General features: G+C 40.4%; 3 protein-coding genes across 5 annotated transcripts; all 3 read left to right on the top strand.

The window, feature by feature from the left end:
- Window positions 1-1,092: 1,092 nt before the first annotated feature.
- Window positions 1,093-12,865, top strand: ezra (ezrin a; the record flags this gene model as incomplete). Its single annotated transcript, XM_079528970.1, has 13 exons — window positions 1,093-1,104; window positions 3,274-3,357; window positions 4,886-4,981; window positions 5,216-5,490; window positions 5,990-6,073; window positions 6,571-6,717; window positions 7,552-7,648; window positions 8,056-8,219; window positions 9,382-9,512; window positions 10,280-10,440; window positions 10,744-10,836; window positions 11,034-11,327; window positions 12,696-12,865. The coding sequence occupies 13 exons, from the start codon at window positions 1,093-1,095 to the stop codon at window positions 12,858-12,860; spliced, it is 1,803 nt and encodes a 600-aa protein (XP_079385096.1). The 3' UTR covers window positions 12,861-12,865.
- Window positions 12,866-15,261: 2,396 nt separating this feature from the next.
- Window positions 15,262-17,160, top strand: kcnk3b (potassium channel, subfamily K, member 3b; the record flags this gene model as incomplete). Its single annotated transcript, XM_079528982.1, has 2 exons — window positions 15,262-15,544; window positions 16,274-17,160. 2 exons carry the CDS (start codon window positions 15,262-15,264, stop codon window positions 17,158-17,160), a joined length of 1,170 nt encoding a protein of 389 aa, XP_079385108.1.
- Window positions 17,161-20,878: 3,718 nt separating this feature from the next.
- marc1 (mitochondrial amidoxime reducing component 1) lies at window positions 20,879-27,177 on the top strand. Of its 3 annotated transcripts, none has more exons than XM_079527751.1 (7): window positions 20,879-21,175; window positions 22,792-22,962; window positions 24,871-25,033; window positions 25,812-25,952; window positions 26,089-26,150; window positions 26,377-26,448; window positions 26,577-27,177. In XM_079527751.1, the coding sequence occupies exons 1-7, from the start codon at window positions 20,925-20,927 to the stop codon at window positions 26,701-26,703; spliced, it is 987 nt and encodes a 328-aa protein (XP_079383877.1). In that variant the 5' UTR covers window positions 20,879-20,924; the 3' UTR covers window positions 26,704-27,177. The 3 variants fall into 3 exon arrangements, with proteins under 3 accessions (XP_079383877.1, XP_079383876.1, XP_079383878.1); XM_079527750.1 differs by having other exon boundaries at window positions 25,809-25,952; XM_079527752.1 differs by lacking the exon at window positions 22,792-22,962 and having other exon boundaries at window positions 25,809-25,952.
- The last annotated feature ends 176 nt before the right edge of the window (window positions 27,178-27,353 follow it).

The raw sequence follows: 27,353 nt of genomic DNA, 5'->3' as shown, positions 1-27,353 counted from the left end.
CTATATTGCATGGACAGAGTTCACCCTCCCTGGACTTTTAATATGACATTCGTGAGACTAGAACAGTTTAAATATATTCTGTTCCAAAATGATGTCAGGTTGTATACGTCAAATATAATATACTAGAGAAGTGCTCGTGGGGCCTCTACAGCGGTGCCCGTTGGGCACTGGCCTACTTGGAACGATGCAAGTAGGAAATGCATGCTCCACCCAGATATTATGTCTGTGTCCCTTTTATGCCCATACAGTATATGGAGTTCTTTGTCAGGCATGCCCAAATATGGAGTATATGCAAACGTCAGAATGATGTAAAAAAAAAAAAAAGGCCAGCTCCATATATGGACTCTGGGCAGAGTCCCTGTCCAGAGCCCGGGCAGAGGCCTTTTTGGGGTGGTTCCGGACAACCGTGGGTCTGACCGACTCGACACCGGCCACTGCACCCCTTGCGGTGGCGTGGCACGCGTGTGTCGAGTTTGAACTCAAGTTATGTGGATTACACACAGACAGACAGACGTACAGACAGACAGAGACTTGGTGCATTTATAGATAGATAGAAGATAGATATATTTCCATTATTATTATTATTATTATTGTTGTATTATACAACGGGACAGTGCAGCAAATACAATAGATGCAGACAAATATACATATGTAGTATATAAACATCAAGTTGTTGATTGCAATGTGCAGTCAGGCAATAATAATCACGAAATAGGATACATAAATAGAACCTCAGGCTATATAGCCCAACATGCTCCGATCAAAGTTCACAACAGTTAAGTCACAGTCACCGGTGAACATTTATGGGTGGAAGCATTCGTCCACCCAAGCCTATACCTGTCCAGAGGAACTGGATGTGTAATGGAGGTGAGGCCGGAAGATGCCTTGTTAAGTCACACCTACCACCGACAGTGTCATCTACAGCAGAGTTCAAAGGTCAGAAGCCCTACCCTTGAGTGTGCCGGTGGGAGTTGTGCAGGAGCTGCAGTGTTCTTTATCAGCTTTCCGCCAGGGGGAAGGCCACTGCACTCTCAGTCAGGTTGGGGAACGGTGTTCTTTTTGGTTGGAGCTGGTGTAACATTCGGAGTCAAGATGCCCAAAACGGTAAGATGTTCTCATTTTGAAGATGTTTAAGTTTAAGGTAACCGAATGTGTTATAACAATGTTTCTTACTTATGTGAATGTTAAACTTGGCGCACTGATAAACTATGCGTGAATTCATGCTCAAAATAAATCGTCTTGTATTGTGACTGAAATATACAGTATGTGGACAGCACATTTTCCTAATTGACTGAATAATAATAGCCTATTTATTAATAGCTATTGTTAATATTTCAGCGAGATTTTACCATACTTTATTTTAGTTGCTTATGTTATTAAGTAGCTGTCTTCTAGATTCTTTCATTTTTAAACTTGTGAGTCAAACTGAAGAGAGATCTGGCCTTCCGGGAATGTATTCATTAACCAAACTCAGTTTGACCTATACCCCTCACATTCATGACGATGTCATACTTACTTCATGTTAAGAATTAGGTTGTGTTGGCTGTGTATGTTTGCATTTTACTTGTGAATTGCCTGAATGGCCTTCCCAAACAGCTCATAAATTCATGGTTTAACCTTTTTACTCAAATTTACTTTATTCACATTCTCTTTTGATTGTGCATATATGGCAATTGTAATTAATTCTCCAAATGGGACTGTTACCTTTCCCCACATCAGTTAAGGGAGAGCCCAAAAGAAAATAATATTTGCTGTTAGAATATCCACAATAGGAATTCTTGAAATGTGGAATAGTATAGTCTTTAGAAAACCTTGGTGATAAGAGACCCTGCAACTATACCCTCTATATGAGCACCTAGAACAGGCCTCTTATCGGCATTCCAAGGAGAAAGCAACCCACACAGGGGTCATTCTTGATACGGACACCTGACTCAGTTTTTCTGACATTTTTGTGACACGAGAAACAACTCACATTTATGAGTAATGTGGAAACATTAATGACAGAAATAATGTTGGTATGAACGATTGAAGTGTTTGATGTGTGCAATTGTTATGCCCTTGTTTAAAGAGGTGGATAAAGAATAAAGATATATATCACTTGAATAAAAGTGAATGTGAAGCAGCAATTTCACTGAATCCTGCCAGTACACATTTGGATAACTGTTTTGATAAAGGAAATACTCCAACTCATTGAGTTTTTAAAAATTCAAAGGAACAGTGGTTACTAGTGAAAAGGAATGCATTATCAAGATCTGAAACTTTAAGAGTGAAAGATAGTATATTGTGCAAATGATCATGAAGGTGGAAACAGTTGGAAAGTAAGACTGTGGATATTGGTTTTGTGACCTAAGTTTCAGTGAGTTTATCTTTATAGCACCCGGGGCGTGCTCTAGTGTAAGTTCATAAAAAGATTGTGTAACTCTGTTACTGGTCAATGCATTGCTGTTTCAGAGCTGTCAAAGGGTCATTGCACACTTTGTGCAATTGTTGTACAGTATCTCCAATTGTGATTCCTTTTTTCCATTCAACAAAGTTACAATGACTAAAGTGACCATCACTACTAAATCGTTAAAGTAGCTTACATAATGAGTCTGACGTTAGACATTGTTAGCTTTGTAAACTATGTTTGCTATTGAACAAACAAAAAATCATTGACTAATAGTAATTAGTGTGATTTGCTCGTGTTAAGTCTAAAGGCATCTTGGCAAGCACTGACTATTTGGATATTTTAATCTCCATTTGAGCAACCTTGTAGTACTTCACAAGGGTAGTCCAAAGTCTAGTGAGATAGCAAGCAATTATGGTTTATGAACAATCCACTTCACACTCACAGTTCTGAATTAAAGGTATAGTTCAACTGTAAGTGATGAGTGTTTTGAAGGACAATGTGTCCAAGTAAAGAAGACCATTCCAGATCCCATGATGACCTTTCTCTTTGGGTAATAAATATATACCGGTATATATATGGGTCATAGAAACGATATAAACCACAGTTTCTTTGAGGGCCCCTGTCATCCAACTACCCTTGGCTTGGAATCTCCCTAACTGTCCAACCCTATTTATAGGCTTCAGGTACCATATATAATGTCATTTAACAAGCCAAAAGAACACATGATATGAGGTAGAAATACACCATTTTATCTTTTGAACTAGCACAATTGCTAAATGCTTGGATCACAGGACACAGGTAGATGAGACAGTAGCGTACTAACAGAGGGCCTCAGCCATATCTAATGACTAAACAAGAATTTGTAATGACCCTTTCTGCTGCAGGTCAATGTTCGGGTCACCACCATGGATGCAGAGCTGGAGTTTTCTTTCCACCCCAACACTACAGGAAAGCAGCTCTTTGACCAGGTTAGTGTGCTGTAGCTTTCAGACCAGTTTTGTAATGCAAGGACACAGTTAAGTACTGCCCTTGAGCAAGGTTGTTAATCCACACTTGAGTTGAGCTGTGTTTGTATTGTGAAGCTAAAGACTAGTTTACTTTGTTGTATGATGGTGTCACTCACCAAAAAAAGCTGATCTACAAGCTTACAACATATCACAGCATATACACCAGTAAGAAACAACAGAGCTTCTTAATACGGCACAGTTGAGAAGCAGGAGTTTATTAACTATTAATCTGGTGTCAGTGAGGTCAGATGTAGAGTTGCTGGCTGGCTCCATATATGCAGATCTAGTATGTCAAACCATGTATGGTTATCCAGGGTTTGATGAGGTCAGTGTTGTGATCTTCATATATGGAGATCCAGGTGATGATAGTCAGCTCCACATATGGAGATCCATGTGTTGTACCAACTTGGTTCATTTGCAAGTGTGACTCGCGTCGCAGTAACCACACTGGTTATCATGAGACTGTCACAATATGGCCATATATTGACATTCCCATAGGCCTATATTTCTCCTGTTTTTCATTGACCAAAATGAACGATGAAAAACAGGTATGGCCAGGGTTCATGGCCATATATGTCTTGAGTGTAGAGGGTTCGATGATGTCAGATCGACATCGTCGTGATCTTCATATATGGAGACAGCCATATATGGAGCTTTGTCAGGAGGCGTAACGGACTGACCATCTTCAGGAGCATGTCACGAGGTGTCGTGATCTTCATATATGGAGACAGCCATATATGGAGTGTGTCACGAGGCGTGATGCACTAACAACCATATATGGAGGTGTGAGTGATGGAGCGACAGACGGGTTTTGCAGGTTTTCATAGTAATCTGCGGCCTACAGTCGCTAATAAACTATATTAATTAAAGTAGCAGGTGTGAGTATTTATGACATTGATGTAGAAGACCCTCCATGTTCATATAATATAACTACCTTTCAGTGGATAAATAAAGATCAACATAATTAGTGTACTGGCATTTGAGGGCATGCAGAGCTTAACAGACTCACAGAGCTACAACCACATCTGGAGTAGGTACTTGAGAAATTGAATAATGTAGGCTCCGATGTAGCCTGACAGTGTTACAGGTTCGAGTCCCGATCCTGACGGCCTTTGCTGTGTGTTACTACTACCCATCTCTCGCCCCGTTGCCTGTATGACTTCACTTCAATATCAATAATGAAGGCATAAAAAGGCCAAAAATAAATCTTTTTAAAAAGGTGTCAGTAGTAGACAGTATTGGAACAGACAGAATCCAATCCGATACCATTCTATGTAGTTTACCAAATTATTTGGCTCAAGTATATCTGCACAAATTATGCCAAGACTATATCTGAAACATTTAATGTACTTGACTGATTTAATGTACTTGAATTAACTTCTTTCAACTCAGCGTCATACAATAAAGTATTATATAGGGATTAAGTTATGGTGTTTCTCATTCCACCTGTTGTTACAGTACACCTTGCATTTTCTCTGGTCTCCCCAAGGTGGTGAGAACCATCGGCCTGCGAGAAGTCTGGTACTTTGGACTGCAGTTCGTGGACAGCAAAGGATTTTTCACATGGCTGAAATTTGACAAAAAGGTCCATTTGCTAATTTGAGTAAATCTGTGTATTCTCATTTACCTTTGTAAATGGAAATGTATGTATGTTTAACACAATTTCACTGTATGTATTGCTTTAGCATTTCATACCGTATTCTCTTTTGAGTTCAGTAAAATAAAATAGATATACCTTATGATAATACATGTTACTCTGGTCTATTCTGCTTTATTCTTCTCACAATATCACTTGACTACATTTCTATCCTCTCCTCAGGTCACTGCCCAGGAGGTGAGGAAGGAGAACCCCCTCCAGTTCAAGTTCCGGGCTAAGTTCTACCCGGAGGAAGCATCTGATGAACTGGTCCAGGACATCACCCAGAGGCTGTTTTTCCTGCAGGTGAAAGAAGACATCTTGTCAGATGAAATCTACTGTCCTCCTGAGTCCGCCGTGCTACTGGCCTCCTACTCTATTCAGGCCAAGTTAGGGGACTTCACTAAATCTGTGCACCAGTCTGGCTACCTGACATCTGAGCGCCTACTGCCCAAGAGGTGAAATTGATCTTGATAGTTATTTTTTATGTTTTAAATGTTTGTGTGTGTGTGTGTGTGTGTGTGTGTGTGTGTGTGTGTGTGTGTGTGTGTGTGTGTGTGTGTGTGTGTGTGTGTGTGTGTGTGTGTGTGTGTGTGTGTGTGTGTGTGTGTGTGCGTGCGCGCGCCAAAGTAGTCAGGGCGTTTCAGAGTGAAGTTCCAATCTGAAGGCTGCTATGTTAGCCTCAGGGCTATATTCTGTGTATATATACATACACCTAGTTGATGCTGTAGTCAGATATCTACAGTTGGTTTCTGGCCACTGAGTGGCCCCTTGATGGCCGCCACTCTATTATTAATTCTCCACTGTATTTCGTGAAACTCATTCACATGTTGCAAGAAAGAACCCAAGACATTCTGTAAGTAACAATGTACTGTATGTGTTTGAGTTAGCACTATGTATACATAGACGGTTTACATTTTGACCAAATGGTTACTGATAAACTTTCTGTCACATCAGAGTGCTGGACCAACACAAGATGTCCAAGGACCAGTGGGAGGAGAGGATACAAGTTTGGCATGAGGAGCACAGAGCAATGCTGAAGTGAGTCAACACCAGTTTACACACAAACTCAGTGTTGTTGTAATGCATTTGGTAATAATATTACTTTCATGAGTAATTAAGTAATATTAATCCATTACTTTTGCAAATTGGGTAATATTATTACAGTTACTATGTCATGTTGTAACATTACTTTCAGAAACAGTTTTGCAGGACCACATTGGAAACTTAAATAGGTTTATGTTATATTGTGTTCTTTAACCAAAATCAAATCAAATCAAAGCATTACTTGGTAATGTATTACATATTACTGTTTTTGTTATGACGTAATTTTATGATTTTAACGATGATGGTAGTGAAATGACGATGATGATTCACTCATTCACTCATTCACTCAATGTCAACAACAAATCATTTTCCATTTCCTTTCTTTCATGGCACAGCGATCAGGTAATCTCACATGCAAGGTAAATAAATGATAGAACATTGCTTTTGTTTCTCTTTCACTTTTGACTCATCTTTGTTGTTTTTCTGAACAGGGAAGATGCTGTGCTGGAGTACCTGAAGATATCCCAGGATCTGGAGATGTATGGCGTGAACTACTTTGAGATTAAGAACAAGAAGGGTACAGACCTGTGGCTGGGAGTAGATGCTCTTGGACTTAACATCTATGAGAAGGACGACAGGTAATTCAACGACTCAGTGTCCCAGTTTCTAACAAATGGGACGTTTGGTTTGGCCCTGCACTTGAAATGTTGTTTGGTCAATGCTGACCTAGCCGATGCGAACAAAAAGAAAAGCCTGGGTACCAAGGCTAATGCTGACCCATGTAATATGACTCATCCACTTTCACTCTCCTCTTATTCTTTCTTTCTCTATCTCTCATAAACACACACAGATCACTCACACTTACTGTCTCTTTTCACTGCATTTAGTTTATATATAACCTAAAAATGATAGCACATTATTTATGCAAATATTATTATATTTGTGATATTCTGTTAATGACCTCATATATGTATTGAGATTGAGACCTGAAGCCCTGTAGACGAGACAAGGCCAACAGTCTGGGAGTCATTGACCCCTGCAGTACTACTCTCCTAATAACTATCACTTGTATGCTATCATGTTTGACCGCAAGCATGACTGTTGTTTTTAAGGGGCCATTGACCTAATTCTTCTGACTCCACCACAACAGAGGGGTGCTTCATTCATTCCCTGCTGTTGTTGTATAATGTGCACCAGTACATGCTGTGCATCCCACTAAGCTGTCAGGTTATCTCAGGCTATGCAGCCACATTTATTGTAACTGGTAAAAGAAAAAAGAGAGTGCCTCTGCATGATTTTTATTCTCATTTTATTTGTACTATCCACTTTTTAGATGTCAATGACTTCATCCTCCAAGGTCTGTTACAGCATGAGAATGCTAAACGTGTGTTTCATTCTCTCTGAATGAATGTCCTGTTCACTGTTCACTGTCAAATTACTCTGTCTGTTCTGTCTTCCCTACTTGTTTGCAGACTCACTCCAAAGATTGGATTTCCCTGGAGTGAAATTAGAAACATTTCTTTCAATGACAAGAAATTCATCATCAAGCCCATAGATAAGAAAGCTCCTGTAAGTGCTTCATGACAATGGTGTCCTTCCCTTGGAGGAATGTTCAGATGAAAGTTTATTTTGTCTTTCAAAACATCTTCATTTAAAATAATTGTATATGAAATGTAAACATTCAAGGTTGCGTAAGATGTTTGACACAATCAATCCATTTTTATTATACAATTGCATTGACATTGACTGTCCAGAAAAAGGCCAAAAGAATCAACTATAAAGAAATATGAAAAACAACATGAAACACTCATTTTTTTAAGACATGTTTTAGTAGTCACTCAAACATATTTTCTCTCAAATATATTTTTGGGCTTTTTTACTAAAAAAATCATATTTAATAATAATAACTTAATGAGTCTCCACACAGGACACAACAAAACTGTTGTCACAAAACAATTGCCATTGTGTCCTGTCAGGATTTTATATTCTTAGCACCTCGTCTGAGAGTTAACAAGGGCATCCTGGCGCTGTGCATGGGCAACCATGAGCTGTACATGCGGCGTCGCAAGAACGACAGCATTGAGGTGCAGCAAATGAAGACCCAGGCCAGAGAGGAGAAGCAGCTGAAGCAGATGGAGAGGTGAGGGAGAGATGCCATTATTGGAACGTATAATTGTCTCCACCAGAGAGTATGTTTTGCACTCCGTCCGTCCGTCCGTGTGTGTGTGTGTGTGTGTGTGTGTGTGTGTGTGTGTGTGTGTGTGTGTGTGTGTGTGTGTGTGTGTGTGTGTGTGTGTGTGTGTGTCTGTGTACAGCTAATCCCTGGCACCGTTAACCCGGGCGATGCAAAACTTTGCACACACACTCCCTGGATGCTAACGATGAACCTCTGCCCCAAAGTTTCCAGGCCGACTTTTGAAAAAACATTTTTTTTATATTACTCCTCCAGATTCTGTCCAAAAATCCTGCAAATCGTTACACACTATCTCTATAGTCATGTGTTCAAGACGGATCTGTCCGATATTTCATATTCCACCTTAATTGGCTAGCAATGGCTTTCAAAGTTTGCAGGATTGGCCCGTTTTGAACAAAAAGCCTCAAATCATGAACGCAGTGTGCAATTTACGTGAAATCCTTTACGGACTTTCCTACTAGGCTGAGGAATATATCCCACGCTTTTCACACTGGCCTGTTATAGCGCCACCAACAGGTGGATCTTTGCAAAACACATTTTTGGAACAAAATGCCTCAAATCATCCAATAGGCCTATCTCACAGCATTTCCCCGCCCCCTTTTTACGCCCCCTTTTGGGGCTAGTGGTGTTATTTTTTCTGCGGTCCATAGGCTTCCATGTTAAAAGAGGTATTTTCACAAGCCACAAACTACCGTTTTGTAAAGGTAAGGTTTATTCTACTTATTTGAGTTGTTATACCATTGTGTTTTCTTCATATTATTATCGGTCTTTGACATTTTAACATTAGGAAATGTACTTAGATTCTCCAGAGAAAAAAAGTGTAAATGCCTAATGTTAAATGACACCACTATCTACCGGAAGTGGGCGTGGAAAGGGGGCTGTGAGATAGGCCTATTGCCATTCAAGGCATAAGAAGAAATGGCACCCTTTTCACATTGACATATTATAGCGCCACCAGGAGGCCACAACCTGACCTGAGTTTGTATGGCTGAATATGTTGAATGTGTATCTATGCATGAATCCCTATTTGTCTATCTGTCTGTTTATGTCTGTCATTCTAATGAATGAAAAATAAAAAACTGCCTATTGCTTTTGTCATATTGTTCAGGGCTCAGCTGGAGAGTGAGAAGAAGAAGAGAGAGGCCATAGAGAAAGAGAAGTCGGAGATGGAGAGAGAGAAGCAGGAGTTGATGATTAGGCTCTTAAAGTTTCAAGAATCAACCAAGAAAGCAGAGAGAGGTAACGCCTAATTTATAGGCTACATAATGCATAATCTTTTCACCATCATGACACGGTAAAAATGAGGCTTAAGAAGTCATCCCATTGCTTAAGTAGCTAAACATTTGGAGCATCAACTACACAGGTGTTTCCTGTTTGCTCATAAATTGAGTATAAATGTCTAAAAACAAAAACAGCATTGTTTTGGAGTTACATTCTAAGAGCTTGAGACTGACTTTAATAGCTGTATTATATTACAATTATTCTTAGTGGTATTGTAGGAAAGGATTTTTTTTAAATCCTAGATTTAGAGCGGCCCTCAATGATTCCATGGTTTTGTCGTTTAGTAAGCAAGTTTAGTATATTAAGTAATATACTAATGCTTAATAATCATCACGCATTTTGGTCTCCTGTCCAAAATGCAAGAATACATTTCTGAAATGCAGTCTTGGTGTGTGCAACTCAACTCATTACCATTATTTATATAATAATAATCCTCATAATGCTTGAGTTTGAGCACTCTGAATCATTTGCTGCCCCCTACTGTTAAAGAAATACCACTCCCAAAAATAAATGTCCTTGATGAATTACTTATTACAACTTATTATTATTACCCTTATTATTATTCTTAAATCTTGCTGTTAATCAGTTACCTGTTCTATTTAACCCTCCTTACGCAGTGACTGTGGCTTGAGCACTAAAGTAGTTGGCCACACGTTTTGTGCCTTGTGTCGCCTCAAATGTGAACGCAGCATAACGTTGATCTTCATCTGCATTGCTTACTTTAGACCTACAGGAACAGATGGAACGGTCCCTGAAGTTGGAGGAGGAGAGGAGTAGGGTGGAGGAGGAGGCAAGTCGGCTGGAAGCTGAGAGGTTGGAGGCCATCGTAGAGAAGGAGGAGCTGGCCAGACAGGCTGAAGACCAACTCAAGGGTCGGGAACTGCTGGTGGGTAAAGTAGTAGTAGTATTGCTGCAGTGCACTGGCAACCATGAGTTATGGAAACGGTTAATACGGAAGTAGTGTTTTAGCAACTTGAGAGTTTGAGTATATGTCTGAATCTGAGTTCATGTTCTAGTAATGGTCATACAAACATGAACGCCACCACACAATACAATACATACTGTGTAGCTTAACCATTAACCGTCACTGCAGGCCTTTGGCTAGGGACATAATGAAGTGTCGGAAAAAACAAGGTTGCTAAGTTAAACAGGGCTGTGTGGTGACATGGTTTTCTTCTCACTCCCCCAGGCGGCAGAGCTGGCCGAGTACAGTGCCAGGATCGCTGAGCTTGAGGAGGACAAGCGAAGGAAGGAGGAAGAGGCTGAGTCATGGCACAGCAAAGTGAGTTTCTTACAACACAGCAGCTGACCGCGAACAATGGGAAGAGTCCTTGAAATGCATGTAACTGCATTATACCCCTCCGCTTACCATATTTAGCACAGTAGCTGGTGATGTTTGACAATTGTATTTATAGTTTAGTCTAAATAGAAATGTTCATCGTCAATGTGACATCTGCACCTCTCTGTCCTACTCCCAAGGCACTGGAGGTGCAGGAGGACCTGGAGAAGACGAAAGAGGAGCTGACCATGGTGATGGCTTCCCCGGCACCCGCCGCTACTCCTCCTGCCAGCGCCACTCCTCCTGCCAGCGCCTCGTCCTCCTCAGACAGCGAGAGCGACCATGAGGAACACAGCGAGCACAGCGAGGAGCACAGTGAGGAGAACAGCACCTACAGCGCCGAGCTGCCGTCACAGGGCATCGACGACCACCGCCAAGAGGAGGAGCGCGTCACGGAGGCCGAAAAGAATAAACGTTTGCAGAAACAACTGAAGGTCAGTACCAGCAGTCAGCCTATAGGGATAAATTGGTGGTTCCCTAAACTATTACTATTTAGATCGATGCTGTAAATCCTGAGAATTAGCACTTATTAACAGTGTAGTTATATTATTTTTTTTAGATCTCTTTTTTCTCTCTCTTGTAGACAGTATATTACATTGAGGGTGCTCAGGTGTGACAGGGGTAAAGAACCTGTCCACCATGTGGAGTCTTGGAGTTTGAATTCATCAGGTTGCATCTCTGGCTTGGCCGTGCGTCTGTATAAACACAATTGCTTGTGTTCAGGGTAGGGAATCCTGGTGGTGAGGGGAATCTTTGTTGCTGCACTAGTAGTCTTGCATAGCCAGACCTTTAGGCTGGCTATGCAGCACTACTATGAGACTACTGCACCAGTTGGGGCGGCTGTGGCTCAGGAGGTAGAGCAGGTCGTCCAATGATCCGTGGGTCGGCGGTTCAAATCCCGGCTCCTCCTGTCTACATGTCTAAGTGTCCATGGGCAAGACACTGAACCCCACATTGCCTCTAGTGGTTGCCACCATTGGTGTGTGAATGTGGGAAGTGAGGACGCTGGTGTCGACTGTTCGCTGCTTCACCTCCCGGCTCCCAATGTATGAATGAATGGACCATTGTAAAGCGCTTTGAGTAAGCACTGTGCATAGAAAAGCGCTATAAAATGCAATCCATTATTATTAGTCACTCCTACAGGCTGGGAAGGCGCCTGTCAGCAGGGGGTGTTAAACGGGAGGATTAGGACGGAGGCACTGAGTCCTCCCAGTGGGGGCTCCTCACTGACAGGTGAACCAGTGGGGTACAGCAGTGACTAACGCAGAAATGTGTGGGGAGGGTTAGTTGGCATCTTCTATCTATAAATGCACCATGTCTCTGTCTGTCTGTCTGTGCCCGGTGTCGAGTCGGTCGGACCCACGGTTGTCCAGAACCGCCACAAAAGACCTCTGCCCAGGCTCTGGACAGGGCCCCTGCACAGGCTCCATAATGGAGCTGGCCTGTTTCTGACATCACAACACATATTTGGGCATGCCTGACACAGAACTCCATATATTGGAATAAAGGGACACAGAGAGACAGATACAGAAATCTCCATAAATGGGCATAAAAGGGACACAGACAGATGGGTGCAACGGGTACTCTGACACGGGTATAATGGGTATTGCATAGCCAGGTGGGGCATGGATCTCTAACTTCCATCGTTTCCGACTCAGTACTCTACAGCCAGTAGAGTACTGAGTCAGTACTTTTGTGTTTAACCTCATTTGAATCTTGACAGCACCCTGCATAATATGTGCTCAGTGGAGTCAGTTAGTTTGCTCACCCTTAATTAATGAAACACTCTTCACTTCCCACAGGACCTGAGCACAGAGCTGGGCCAAGCCAGAGACGATAGCATGAAGACAAAGAACGACCTGCTACACACGGAGAATGTCCGTGAAGGTCGTGACAAATACAAGACCCTGAAGCGGATCCGCATGGGCAACACCAAGCAGAGGGTGGATGAGTTTGAGGCCTTGTAAACAGAGCTTAGTGATCCAAATATCTCCTGGTAACACATAAGATCCAATGGAGGCTCTAATAAGCACTTGATAATTGAAGTGTGATGTCATTCCAACCACAACCTATCTCAAATATCCAGAGGGAAAATTCCTGATCTCTCTGATGAGTGTTGTAGCCACTAATATGAGCTGTTATCTTTGTATGGAAGAGAGCATTATATCAGACTGTATGCAGGATATTGGTTGTTTAACCACATGCACCCTAGGATCCGTATTCTGGGTATGTCATAATAGGCAAACATTCTGTGAAAATAGCAGATCTACAAGCTTATGAGATTGTACATGGGCTATTTTCACAATTTGACATACTACAAAGTATACAGGGTGTGGTTAATGTCTCCTGGCAAATACTCATATCTCGTACAAGAAGACATGAGTCTATATCTGAATCATCAGGTTCTATTACTCACTTGGCATACAGTCAACCCAGAAACTACGTAGAACTTCAACATAATCTCAGGCTCAGGTTAAACATGATAGGATATTTTCAAGAGGGACAGTTTATGTGCTGGTTAACACAGACTCGGATTTAACAAAGATGTAACTGCCAAAAATGCCAAATATGCAGCTACATTCTCACCCATAGTAGCAGCCATACAAAGATAGAAATGAAGGATTGGCCTGCATCAGGGCCAAGAGGGATGAAAATAGCATGTCTAAAAGTGCCTCCACGAGGTGTTAATTGGCTGGTTTCTTGGAAGTTTTGCTTCAACGCTCTGTGGTTATTTTTGCAGAATGCAGTGAAGCACTAATGGACTTAAAATGATCTTGTTCTTCTCATTTAGGAAACCATAAAAGTACTGTTTTCACCACAAGTTGTCTTATACTGGTGATCAAGCTTGTATGTTGATCTAAGAATACAAATGTATGTATAATTTTGTATGAGAGCAGAATGAGCGGTTAATTCAATTCGTCTTCAGTTTCATTATGATGCCAATGTGTTTTTCTAGTATATGAAAATGTGATTATACATATGTGACAATTATTTGGCTTATTTGACTAAGGATAATTTTATCATGTTGTCACCTTGTTTTGAACATAATGGGTTTTACAATTTTAATTGTGTTTATACTATGATACAATGACATTTGGGGAAACTGTGGGGGCATATGAGACTTGTCTCACTCAGCATTGTTGCATAGGAATATCGTATTGCCTCTTTTGATAGCCCTTTAACAATTAGTCTGCTAGAGCTATGTTCTTGTTAGAGATCATTTCACGGCCACAATGAACAGAGCTTTGTTGCAAATTTACAGTATGTTCAAGAGAACAATGTTTGACAATGATGATGACTTAATTATAGATGGTGTTGTTTTAAGGCTATATTATGTATAATATCTCGTAGATGTTTTCTCTTTCATACTATAAAATAAATTAAGAAAGAAAATCTCAATCTTTTTCATTTTGAATGTATCCGTTTTTGTATAAGTAAAATTAATACTATCATCATCATCCTTCGAGCGCCCTCGAGATCTGCGACACAAGCTGCTTCCACTGGTCTCTGTTGCTCATTGCCACACCAAGTTCAGTCAGTCCTGTGTCCCTACTCAGAACATCTGGAAATGTAAGAGGTCTTGTTCCTCTTGATGGGCAGGGTAATACTATATGCAGGTGGAATACTGGTACATACTGGAAATACTGACGTTCAGAATTGAAAAAAAAAAGTAAATGAGCTTGTACTAAAAATTGAGAAAAACTACAGTAAACTAAAAACAAATACCTCAAAATTGTACTTAAATAAGTAGGCCTACAGTACTAATAATTATTTGCAGACAAAAGAGCAAATTGTGTTGCTTGACAACTTGTGAAACCTGGAGACCGGTTATCTGTTTGAACACACAGAGTAAATATTGTAACATCCTACTGAACGTTATTTGAAAACGTGATACGTGCTAGCTTGTTGAAAGATGACATCGACAGTGCTAGCATGCTCAGAAATATGAGCGCTCTTCACACATTGAGGTAATATTTATTCAGGCTTCAGGGAAACTATACTGTAGGGCTGTAGGCTATATCTGCCTATAGATATATTCAAAGTGCTCAACTTCGTTCAACAGCATCTTTCTTACAGTAAAAAGCATTCTTCGAAACTAAAACCATTGTTTATCGCCCGTTTTTTTTTAAAGCCCGTGGGATTGTTCCCTGTGTTTCTTCTCCACGAAGTCTAAATATATGACGATGACAAATAGTCCAAATAACCCACAGAGGCACCCAACTGTGGTGTGGGGGTGGTGCTGAAAGAACAGCTCCCAATCAATGTGCACTTCGCCGCAAGTCCCCCGAATGTTGGATCTATATTCAATCAAGAACGCTTCTGTTCCAAAACGACAAGGATAAGGGTCTTTAGAGCGTCTTTTCTATCATGAAGAGGCAGAACGCCAGGACTCTTGCTCTCATTATCAGTATTTTAACCTACCTGGTGGTTGGAGCCGCCGTATTTGACACGTTGGAATCTAAACAGGAAAAAAGTCAGAGGAGGAAGCTTGATGCGAGAAAATATGAACTTATGCGGAAATATAACTTGACCAAAGTGAACTTTGCTGAGTTGGAGCAGGTCGTTTTGCAGCTGAAACCACACAAAGCTGGGGTGCAATGGAAATTCGCCGGATCCTTTTATTTCGCCATTACTGTGATAACGACAATAGGTGAGCAGTGAGCTTTGATCATTATATTTAACACGAAGCAGATGAAACCAAAGCTGTTTTGTTGAGTTTTAAGCTGCTCTTCGCCTCAAAACGTTGAGTTGAGAGTGACACTAATGTCTATGACCACTTCGGTTTATCCAAGGACAAACACAAGGACAATAGGACATAGCATTTTTATCCATTGTAAAAGTATCAGCTGACACAGCGACAGTAAGCTGTGACACAGCTTTGCTGGAACTGAAGTGTTGCTTCAAAACATTAAAGTCAATTTTAAAGACAGTAGTCTACTTATAATTCCTCTATTTTATGGAATTATTTTAATTCCTCAATGTTGGAATTATACTCGACCACACTTTTGGATTAATTTAAGCTGTGTACACAATTAGGCTTATTAATTAATAAGACAATACTAATCTAATCACATAAGAAACAATAGCCTATTTCATGGCTTGTGTAAACTTGAATATAGGCCTACACAAATCTGGAGGAAAATTCGAAAACTATACTTCTTATTTGCAAGTTTCCATAGTTTCCACAGTTTCCATCAGAAACTTAAAATTATTTATAAACATTACATGTACTGGAGGTGCTATATAGCCTACATGATGTTTTGATTATGCCAATTCTCAGTTGCTCATTGTGTCTATCTTTAATTTAATTTGTCATGTTATAAAGCTTCTGTTTTACTCTTTTCAATGCAAGAATAAATTGTTATTTCTTTGTAATCAGGCTATGGACATGCTGCCCCCAGCACAGACTCAGGTAAGGTGTTCTGCATGTTCTATGCTCTCCTGGGGATCCCTCTCACCCTGGTCATGTTCCAGAGCCTAGGAGAGAGAATAAACACGCTTGTCAGATATCTGCTGCACCAAGCCAAGAAGTGCCTGGGAATGCGCAAACCTGAGGTCTCCATGGCTAACATGGTGACCGTGGGCTTCTTCTCCTGCGGCAGCACATTGTGTGTGGGGGCGGTGGCATTCTCCCACTACGAGGGCTGGAGCTTCCTCCACGCCTACTACTACTGCTTCATCACGCTCACCACCATCGGATTCGGTGACTACGTCGCCCTACAGAAGGACCACGCTCTGCAGAACGACCCACATTATGTGGCCTTCTGCTTTGTCTACATCCTCACGGGCCTGACGGTGATTGGGGCCTTCCTCAACCTGGTCGTTCTGCGCTTCCTCACCATGAACGCTGAGGACGAGAGGAGGGATGCAGAGCACAAGGCGTCCCACTCGTTGGCCGCAGCGGCAGGCCACCTGCTCCCGGTGCCAGCCTCCACCGCCATGTCCCCCATGCCTGTGAGAAATGCCAGGTCTAAGGGGGGTAAAGAGTTCAAAAGAGCTTACACTGAGGTGATGCATTTCCAGACAATCTGCTCTTGCCTGTGGTACCGGAGCAGCAGGGAGAAGATGCAGAGCTCCATGATGATTCAGGAGCTGTCCTTTTCAGATGCCTACCTTCAGCAGAGCAGCTTATGTCCGCACCACATTGAGCCTGGGTCCACAGGGTGCGTGTGCAGCCCACGCCAATGTGCCAGTATAAGTTCCATAACAACGGGTCTACACATTCTGTCTCCATTCAGAGTGTTCAAGAGACGCAGCTCTGTCTAGCCTCCCAAATACAATACATTATTGTTTTTGCAGCCGAGTGGATTATAGACCAAACTAGATGTTTTCAGTGCTGTAAACCGTAGAAGACAGGAGGACATGAAAAACGGGCAAGCACAAGGTGAAAACAAAAAATTACTATGCTTATAGTCAAACTCATTAAAGCCAGACCAGCGCCAAAATGATTCTGTGACCATTTCGGAGTATTGTTTGGTCCAAGGGTTTAGCCATCTTCTGATAGTTTATCTATTAATGGAGTATACAGTAGATGCCTGTCACTGGAACTGGTGGTGGCCAGGGCACACAATTGTACTCATGTCTTATATCAGGATTAACTGAAGTCATTGACACCTTTGATGGATACAAGTCAATTTGGATAACATCATGACAAGCTAACGAAAGCACAGCTCATTTCAATATTGTTCAAATACAATTTAACAGTGGAAATCAAAAGGTTGAGTACATGTAGGCTACCCCATTGGTATGGTTGTTTTTCTTGTTTTGTTCCATCTTTGCATTTCTCTCCACACTGCACTCCTTTGACCTCAAGGACTGTGTGAAGCTTCACAACATTTTGTGCCTATCAAACAAAACAGGTCAGTTACCTGGATGTAGTCTGTAGAACAGGGTCAAACAGCACAGGCACATAATCCTCATAATTTTACTTATCTCATTTAGTTTTAAACTGCTTGGGTTCAAGACGGATGTGGTGTATCAACTCAGAAGACAAGCCACAGGAAACTAAACTGAAAAATAAACTAAATTGACTTTCAGAGGATATACAGTACACTCATCGAGATGCTCTTTGTGACAACTGACAAGCCTCACCTTTCTCATAAACCAATGAATGCTACTCAGGCCTGGCCTCCATTTACAAACCTCAGAAAAGACGTAGAAGTTATTGTTACCTGTGATTTGTCTGAATAATTACTTAATTGTGTTGCACTGCACTGATGTGGATGAGGGACCACGGACCAGCACAGTAAAATCCTCAGTGTTCATTTATCATTTGTAACTCTGAGAGTGTACAAATGTAAACACATGGACCCGTATTTAATACTCAGGATGTACTACAGCTACATCATCCTTGTACACATTATGTGGAAGAGAAATAATTGCTATGGTGTGTATGGTGTTATGTTTGGTTTGCTGGTATTGATTCATAATAGCCTATATTTTCTGCAAGTACTGTAACAGATTTAATGGAAACCGGTTTCTCTGCATTCTTTCTTGTGGAAGGCGCGTCATTAATGCTACAATGTAAATTACATTGGTTGTTGGATTTATCACTTACAAATGTGTATGAATAAGAATATGTGTCTAATTTATGAAACTGGAGACGAAGCAGCAATGTAATGGAGAGGCACACAGTAAAATGTTAACTTAAAGTTAACACAAGTTAACATTTTGTTGTGTATGAGGAAAACTAACTAACTAAGTATTAAGGATATAATACTGGACCAGTTAAAGACTGATTTCTAAATGTCTTATAGTCTAGAGACCATTGATGGCCATTGAAGGGTTCGGGTTGACAATAAGGGCACTATTTTTTGAGAAAGTGTGGACTATCTGTAGAACAAAATGTAATACATTGAAGCTGTTCCTGCATCTCAAGCATCTCGCTGATATTCAGCGAGGGAGTGGTTTTCTATAATTCCACCAAAATCCACATCAATATTGTTGATCACTGTGAATGATTATTGCAATGGTTAGAGTACTGTATCTACAATCTACAAGATTGAATAAGAAAGAATCGAACAGCCTAGGAGGATTATTAATACAACAATATCATATTGGATCTTTTGCTCTATTTAAATCAATTTCTAGTGCTTGTCCACTTGTATTGATGTATTAAATGCACACAGAAAAAGGATTGTGGTTAAGATGTAGTCATTCCAGGAACCTTTTATCAACATCAATATTGTTTATGCCAGTGTACCACAGGAGAGAAAACACTCATCATCCTGAATATATAGAAATAGCAGTGTGGCCCAGATGGTGGCCCCATGGGAATGTTGACCAAAGTCCAATTATGACTCCTACACTTTTCCTGTTTAATGCCATAGGTTAAAGACAAATAATGCCAAGAGAAGACTTTACATGTCACTGGTGCAAACATTGGTTTACTTAAGGCACAATACTGCGAATGGGGATGACTTGAAAACTCATAAAGCAGGAAATAAAAGGTTTAAGTTGCACAGAATTCATAATGCAAAATAAATGACAATTTATAAACTTGAAATAACTGATCATCTAACTAACACACTTTAGTCACCTCACCACAGTGTTTCAGTTCCCGTTTCATCTTCTCTATGCCCTGACATTTCTAAATCACACATCTGTGACCTGTCTCTTCTCAGTTGTTGAGCATGTAGAGCAATTAAGATTGTACCTTGTTATGATAATAATGTGCTTGCCGTTGCTTCATGAAGACAGCCAGCTAGTTCTGGCGTCATTCCCGTGAATATGCCTTCAGCCATTATGCGTGCACAGGACTGCAACAGAAGGAGTATCCATCCATTCGACAAATCCCTGTATTGACTCCCTACCGTGACAGCATCTGCTGTTTTCTACTTTGGCCATAAACCTGGGTATCTATGTCAATGACAAAAATAGTTTCACTCAGAAGGTCAGCTGAGCCATTACATCACCCAGGCCTCTTCTCTGAGAGCAACTGTTTGTTTATTTTGGGACACATTTTGGGGTATTAAAGATTAAACTGAGAGGCCTCTCTGTCACTGGTTAGTCAGGCGAAAGTAAGCACAATTATTGGACTCTGTGTAAGTGCTTAGGCCTATGAGTTACTTCTCAACCATGTGTCCGCTTGGAATTTTAGTCCCTATCCCCATGACAATCAATCATCGAGACTGGATCCCCAATAAAGTCTTTAGTTTAAACAATGTGACAATAGGTTCTTTAGGGTATTTCTAACTTTTCAACCTTATTTGGGTGCAATTCATTAATGTACACACAGTGCATCCGCTACAACACATTTGAATACCGGGAAGATCTTTGCCCCAGATACAGTATAATGCAGTGGTTCAGTTGGGGTCCTGGGGGGAGAGAGGGGGTCTCCTGCTAAATTATTGGAACCAAATGGACCCTCACAAGACCATTTGGTTCCATTTGTACACCAACAGAGAATGTATTAGTATAGATTAGCAGATATTACAATGGTGTAATATTCTGCCATTATGCTCAAGTAGCATGGTGTATTTATTGTATGGTATGATTATTCTGTATACACTTCTAGTCTCTCAAGGACAGACTCAAGAAACTGTTACAGTTTTTAATATTTTATACATATCCTACTCAGCTATACATCTCAAGGCATTTTTGTAGCCTACTTTTTATTCACTACAATAATTTGACAGGAAAGTACAGTTCAACAAGGTCTATACTAGGATTTAAAACCCAAGAAAGCCTATGGCTTGTTTCCATTGGGATCCTTCATCAGAACATTTAATGCCACCATTATACAAATATGCAAAATCATCATAGGCCTACCTGTTACTTGTAATAGCCTGTTTCTATTTTTACTCAAGTAAAACATAGAGTAGTCTACTTCTTCCTCCACCACCACTGAAAAAAGTCAAATGGGGGTTCAGTGGCCTAATAATCCCTAACTGAAATGTAATGTAACCGGTTAGAATCACTGTCCGTGTCAACAATGCAACGTCATAAACTGTTGGACCAGTTTAGACACGCCTCCTCTCTTTCATAAAGTTCAATGTCCGTGCAACTCTTTTACGTTTTGAGGTTTAAAAATGAACTTGAAGGGAGTATTGATGAATGCATTTTCGGAAAATAAAAAAGTTGCTTTCTTGGTCGGGGGAGCTGGTGTTGCTGTTCTAGGCTTTGGTCTCGGATATAAATACTTTATAAAGCCAGAAAAAGTTACAGCAGTGGGTGTTGTGTCGCAGCTGCTTATTCACCCCCTGAAATCTGGAAAAGCGCTGTCCGTCGCTCTTGCAGAATGCCAAGAGTTTGGATTAAAATATGGAGAACTTCAAGATCGGTAAGTATATAGCTAGCTACTGTACAGCACAATGAATGAATTCAGTAGACCAGGGACTATATATTCACCATTAACTAGTTGAATAAGATGATTATCTGGCTCGATTATAGGCGAGCACTCTATCCAGTTTATTGTTCTTCATTATTCCGCTCGTTGTTGTGGAGTGAGAGGTTCCGTTTGGAGCTACAAAACATAGGCACCACACAACTCAAAAACAACGCCTTCGATGGCGTCGATTTTCTGTGTACCAAAACCTACTGGTCCCAGGGGGCACTGGGCACCAAAACAAAGTGGGCACCAGATACTGTATTTCTGGGCACCAAAACCTAGTGGGCACACTGGGCACAAAAGTATTTCTGGTGAAAAAACGGTGCCCGTCCAGTTTTATAATTGAGCTTGCTTAATAGAGCTTTAACCACTTAATTAGACTATAGCTTATTGACATTAACTGAAAGGGTGTTGTACATAAATTATGATATAATAGCCTATGTTTAGCTCAGTATGGACCTGATAAGGCAGTTCACTACAAGAATAGTCATTCTCCCTTAACAACACTATTTCACTTTAAAATAAACTTTTTCTTATCTGTTGTTGATAAGCATAGGTCTACATTTTGCATTGGCTATGTTGGTGTGTTGGTTATCGTACCAAGCTGTAGATTCTGAACATTTATTTCACAATTAAATACAAAACTGCAAGTGCCCATATAACTCTAAATGAAGTATTTTTAACTCATAATCATGCTCCCCATTCTAAAGTGAGGTCTTGCTCATAACTAATTCACTAGTAGTTTGACACTTATTAATCCACAATCCACACATGTTTCCCTATTCTAAAGTTGCCTTTCTAGAAAGTCCATATCACCTTTATGGACCTTTTCAAGACTAGTAACAAATGTCCTGCTTAACCTTGCTTAATAATAATATTTTTCAGCTTGCAGAGGTTTTTGGTATGCATATACTGTAGGTCAGGATCACACATATTTTCAAAGTGTATGCATTTGCTATACTGTATGACATGCTTTTATAAATACTGATGCCAGTTTTTAATATTCTATTTCTCAGAGACGGGCTGCATTTTGCACCCTAAATTCCACATATGATGACAGGCCAGGTAGCAGCATAAAAAACAGTTTTCTGCCTTGCCTGCGTCATCAGGCATAGGATGTTAAACAGATCAAGCAGCATCGAGATAGTTCAGGCAGTAAAGTTGGTTCCCACGCTAATTCACCCTCCAATCTCATTCGCCCACAATCTAACACACATGCCCTCAATCCTAATGGAGGCAGTCTTTTTAAGCAGAACGCCTCTCACTCTTTCATGCTACACAGTACACACTCAGTATACAGTAGGTCACTGGCACCTCTACTGTAGCGTGTCAGTGAGCAAACTCCCTCCCCTTCCCCTCCTATTGTAGCATTTAGGTCCACATGCTGCTGTGTCAGCATGCCAATTCAGGGCTAGACATTAAGGTAAATTTGCCATTGGTCACTGGCAACACCACTGTATGACAAAGTATACATTTGTCTCGAAGGCTCTGACCAGCCTTTAGTAAGGGTTTGGTTAAAAAGTCCCATATCTCTCAGTACTTTTCTCCATCCTTTTGTTTTGATGTAGACACTGGCTTGTGATCACCGAGGATGGCCACATGGTGACAGGCAGGCAGGAACCCCGTCTGGTCCTTGTGTCTTTGACCTGCGAGGGACGGCAGGTCTGTCTGAACGGACCTGACATGGAAGAGCTCAGGTTCCCCCTTCAACAGCCTGAAAACCGTGTCATCGACTGCAGGTTCCTGTACCATTTTAATAGGGGTTCAATAAACTACATGGATCAATCAGTTGTTGATCATCTACCTTGCTGATAAAGTTTGTATGTTTCGTCATAGGGACGTGTTGCAGACGTGTTGAAACGTTTTTTTTTTAAATTTCTTTACAATGTACGTACTATGCATTTGCAGTATCTAACATTTAGTTCGAGGGGTACAGTACATGTCACATTATATTATATTATATTATATTATATTATATTATATTATATTATATTATATTATATTATATTATATTATATTATATTATATTATATTATATTATATTATATTATATTATATTATATTATATTACCAGTGTTGGGCAATATTACTTAGGAGAGTAATATGTTACTTATGACTTATTACTCCTTAGAAAAAGTAATAATATTACATTAGTTATTACTTGGAATCAAGAGTAATATTATTACATATTACTTTTGCACCACCCACCTGCGAAAAAAGGGATTTACAACAACACAATCTGTTTAGTCAGCTTCTTTTAGAACTGAATCCAATGTTTTGAATAATAATATTAAGAAGATTCACCAATCAGCCAAAAAGGCTATAAAGCAGCAATCTCTCTCAACCTTTGAAATTAAATGTTTTCAAGCCAACAGCCAACATAACAAAAACAAAAAAGTAATATGTAATATGTGCTATTTTTACAAAGTAAATAGTAATAATATTACTGTTTTGGCAGAGTAATACCGTACACTACTCGTTACTGGGATATAATATATTACTATTAACTAGTTACAATTTACAATTTAGGCATTTAGCAGACGCTCTTAATCCAGAGCGATTTACATTAAGCAATAACAAAAAGCATGGCATACATCACATATATAAAAAGTAGTTATCATGAATCATGCGTAAACTAAGAACGTAACAGTGGAGTATCTATGTAAACTATGCATACTATACTATATAATATATTATACATGTGTACTATAAAGTGCTATGACTACATAAAGTGCAATTCTAGAGCTGTCTACGTAACAAGCTATAAGTCTGTTTAAAATACTATCTAAGTCTACATAATGTGCTATCTAAGGGGCTAGGCTAGGGCAAGTGCTACGGGCCATGGTGGAGTCTGAAGAGGTGGGTTTTCAGACTACGGCGGAAGATTGGGAGTGAGGCTGCAGTTCTGACTGCGATGGGAAGTGCATTCCATAGTTTTGGAGCCAGAAGGGAGAAGAGTTTGGGACGTGTGGAGCGTTGTCCCGGCGTTTTTAGTGAAGGTACCTCCAGCTTCCCTGCGTTGGCTGATCTGAGTGCGCGGGAGGGTTTGTAGGGTACGATCATACTTGTGAGATATGGGGGGGCCATGCCTTTGGTTGCTTTGAATGCCAGCATCAAAGTTTTGTATTCTGTGCGGGCAGCGACCGGGAGCCAATGGAGGGAGCGGAGAAGGGGGGAGACGTGTGAGAATTTTGGCTGGTTGAAGACCAAGCGTGCTGCGGCATTTTGGATCAGTTGGAGGGGCTTAAGTGCACATGCCGGTAGGCCAGTAAGGAGGGAGTTGCAATAGTCAAGTTTTGACAAGACTGTTGTCTGGATTAGGAGCTGGGCTGACTCCTGTTACTAATTTACTGCCCAACACTGTATATTACAGTTGAACTTATGATCAGATACAAAATTGGAGATCCGGGCACACAAGGTTAAAAGAGGCAACAGCCTTGTTTCCTCTTTTAACCTCGAGTACCCGGAGTACTTATCCTGTCTGATCCAGGAGCACCTTTTACTATTTTAACTCTGTTGACTTCTACAGTACGTCTGCGGTGAGCACCTGGTTCTCTCTGAACTTATGATGATGACAGAAGTTGGACAACAACGCTTCTTGTAATTATGTTTCCGCAACTCTTATGTTTTCAAACTCTGTGTTTCAGAGTGTTCGGTGCTGACATTCAAGGCAGGTATTGTGGTGACGAAGCCTCCAGCTGGCTCAGCCGTTACTTGGCATGTGATAAAACCTTTTGCTTGGTGCACTTTGAACCCCACATGAAGCCCAGGAGGCCAGTGGAAATTGAGCCCATTTTCCCACAATATGAGGTAAATGGGGGGGGGGGGGGGGGGCATACGTTTCCAATGGCTTTGAACCTTGCTCTCTATGTTATTGGTTGCTTATAATTTTGGCGAGCAAGGAGTAAAAGATGAATCTGCTGTTGCTTTGATTTTACCATTGCTCTCAATGATTAATTATGCAGCTACAGGCTGAATATTTCTATTGGGAGATGACTGTTTTACTGTTTATTGGCTTGCTTTCATCTTCCTTATCACATCCCATCTTTTATATCAGTGCCATGACATAAATACTAAATACTGACATGACATAAGTCACATAACCTCTTAAACCTCTTAAAGCAGAAAATGTGCTTACTTAAAGTCCTTAAGTGTTATTTATGCATGTTTTTCTTTAGAGATATTAAGGGGTACTGAATCCAAATCTGCTGCAGCTCAAAAATGTCTGCTAATGACTCAAAATTGACCATTTAAAGATGGCGGCTACTATGCTATATATATATATATATATATATATAGACCATTTAAAGATGGCGGCTACTATGCTATATATATATATAGCATAGTAGCCGCCATCTTTAAATGGTCAATTTTTATGTATATGTGAAAAACGACATTTATAATCTCCCTAACAAGTGTTTGTAACTGTGTCTTGCAAGGCATAAAAAATAAATAATTACTGCCACAACACGGTTAACATTTTTGGAAATCTGACCTAAACTAATGCCAATATAGTTTATTTCAGGCAAGCAACACGGTCATACTTTGTAATGTGCGTCATTGTTGCTGATGTAAAATCCGGTAGCAGGTGGCTTACCCTGACGTTGGACCGGTGATGCTGCTGTCGGAGGCCTCAGTGAGGGATCTAAGCACCCGGCTGGAGAAAGATGTCACGGTGGAACGCTTCCGTCCAAATATCGTCATAAGTGACTGTGAAGCCTTTGATGAGGTGAGGTGTGATTTTGGCCCTCAATCTTTATTATCTCACTATGAGAAACACTTTTGCACATCATTTTTGGAAATAATGCATTTTTTTTTGTCATAGTGACAAAAAAGTAACCCCCAAAATATTGCCTACATTTTAGGATTCATGGGAGGCGGTTCAGATTGGAGACGTGCGAATGCAGCGTGTGATGTCATGTGGAAGGTAACATGGTGTACTCAAATTAGTAATTTGTAATGAGCACATCTTCACAGTTCACAATTTCATGTAGAGATATTTATATCATTGTCAATATTGTAAAGCTTCATTCTGTGTTCTTAAAAATGCTCTGAAAGTGGTGACATAATAGCAGTGTAATTAATAATAAGAATAATGTTGCAAGCTAATCTGTATTTATAATAATAAGCTTATCTGTATTTATCATTGCCAGGTGCATCTTCACCACGGTTGACCCAGAAACAGGTATAATCAATAGAAAGGAGCCTCTAGATACACTGAAAAGGTAAGAACAATAAAACAAAATCTATGCACATTTTGGAACCACCTTTCATGTTATAATCCATGTCCAATAACCCTTTTCTCTGTTGGAATCACAGCTTAATGTGTTCTAATTGTTGTCTTATTTTCCAGCTATCGCCAGTGCAAGCCTTCAGAGAAGCACATTTACAAAACGTCACCCTTATTCGGACAGCTGTATACTGTCAAAAAGACTGGAGTCTTCCAGGTCGGAGACATTGTGTACAAGATCAGCCGTTGAGAGAGAGAGAGAGAGAGAGAGAGAGAGAGATAGAGAGCAGTAGGTAGGTAGGTAGGTACTAGGTAGGGAGAGAGAGAGATATGAGAGATATGACATAACCACACACATTTCACTATGAGTGTGGCAAATAAATCTCTTGAATGCTGAATCAAACCCAGTCTTAGATACCGTTTCACAGAAAAATGAAGTGGAATCTGATCATGAATTGCTATAGACTAGTCACTAGAGGATCACTTTCAGAACACCACACCAAAACAAAAAAGGACTTCAAATCAGACTACTTGATTCACAGACGTTACTAATTAATGCAACTATTTTCTGACATGTCCTTAAGTAATTCAATGTGTGTTGGACTCTGTGTGTTGGACTCCAATGATCTGCATGATTCATCCTGCATATAGCTTCAAAACATTATTAATATTTTGCAGTCGTGTTTGTTGATTAAATAATATAAAAGAAGATCTGTGTGCTCCAGTGTCTTTCTGTGGTCCAGTCCTTGTACAGTAAAGTTACCAAGAGTCTTTTATCAATTCAATGTGCACTCAATCAATATTATGATGGTTGATGGAGAATGCTTATTATTGTTGCTCTGTTGAGATAGTGGTTGGAGTGAGCATAGCCGTTCAGTGTTGAATGTAGCTACTGTAGTT

The sequence above is a fragment of the Electrona antarctica genome, assembly GCF_951216825.1.
Source record: "Electrona antarctica genome assembly, chromosome: 18".
Taxonomy (NCBI): Eukaryota; Metazoa; Chordata; class Actinopteri; order Myctophiformes; family Myctophidae; genus Electrona; species Electrona antarctica.
The sequence above is the reverse complement of the archived record's forward strand: the minus strand, read 5'-3'. Positions and strand labels throughout refer to the sequence as shown.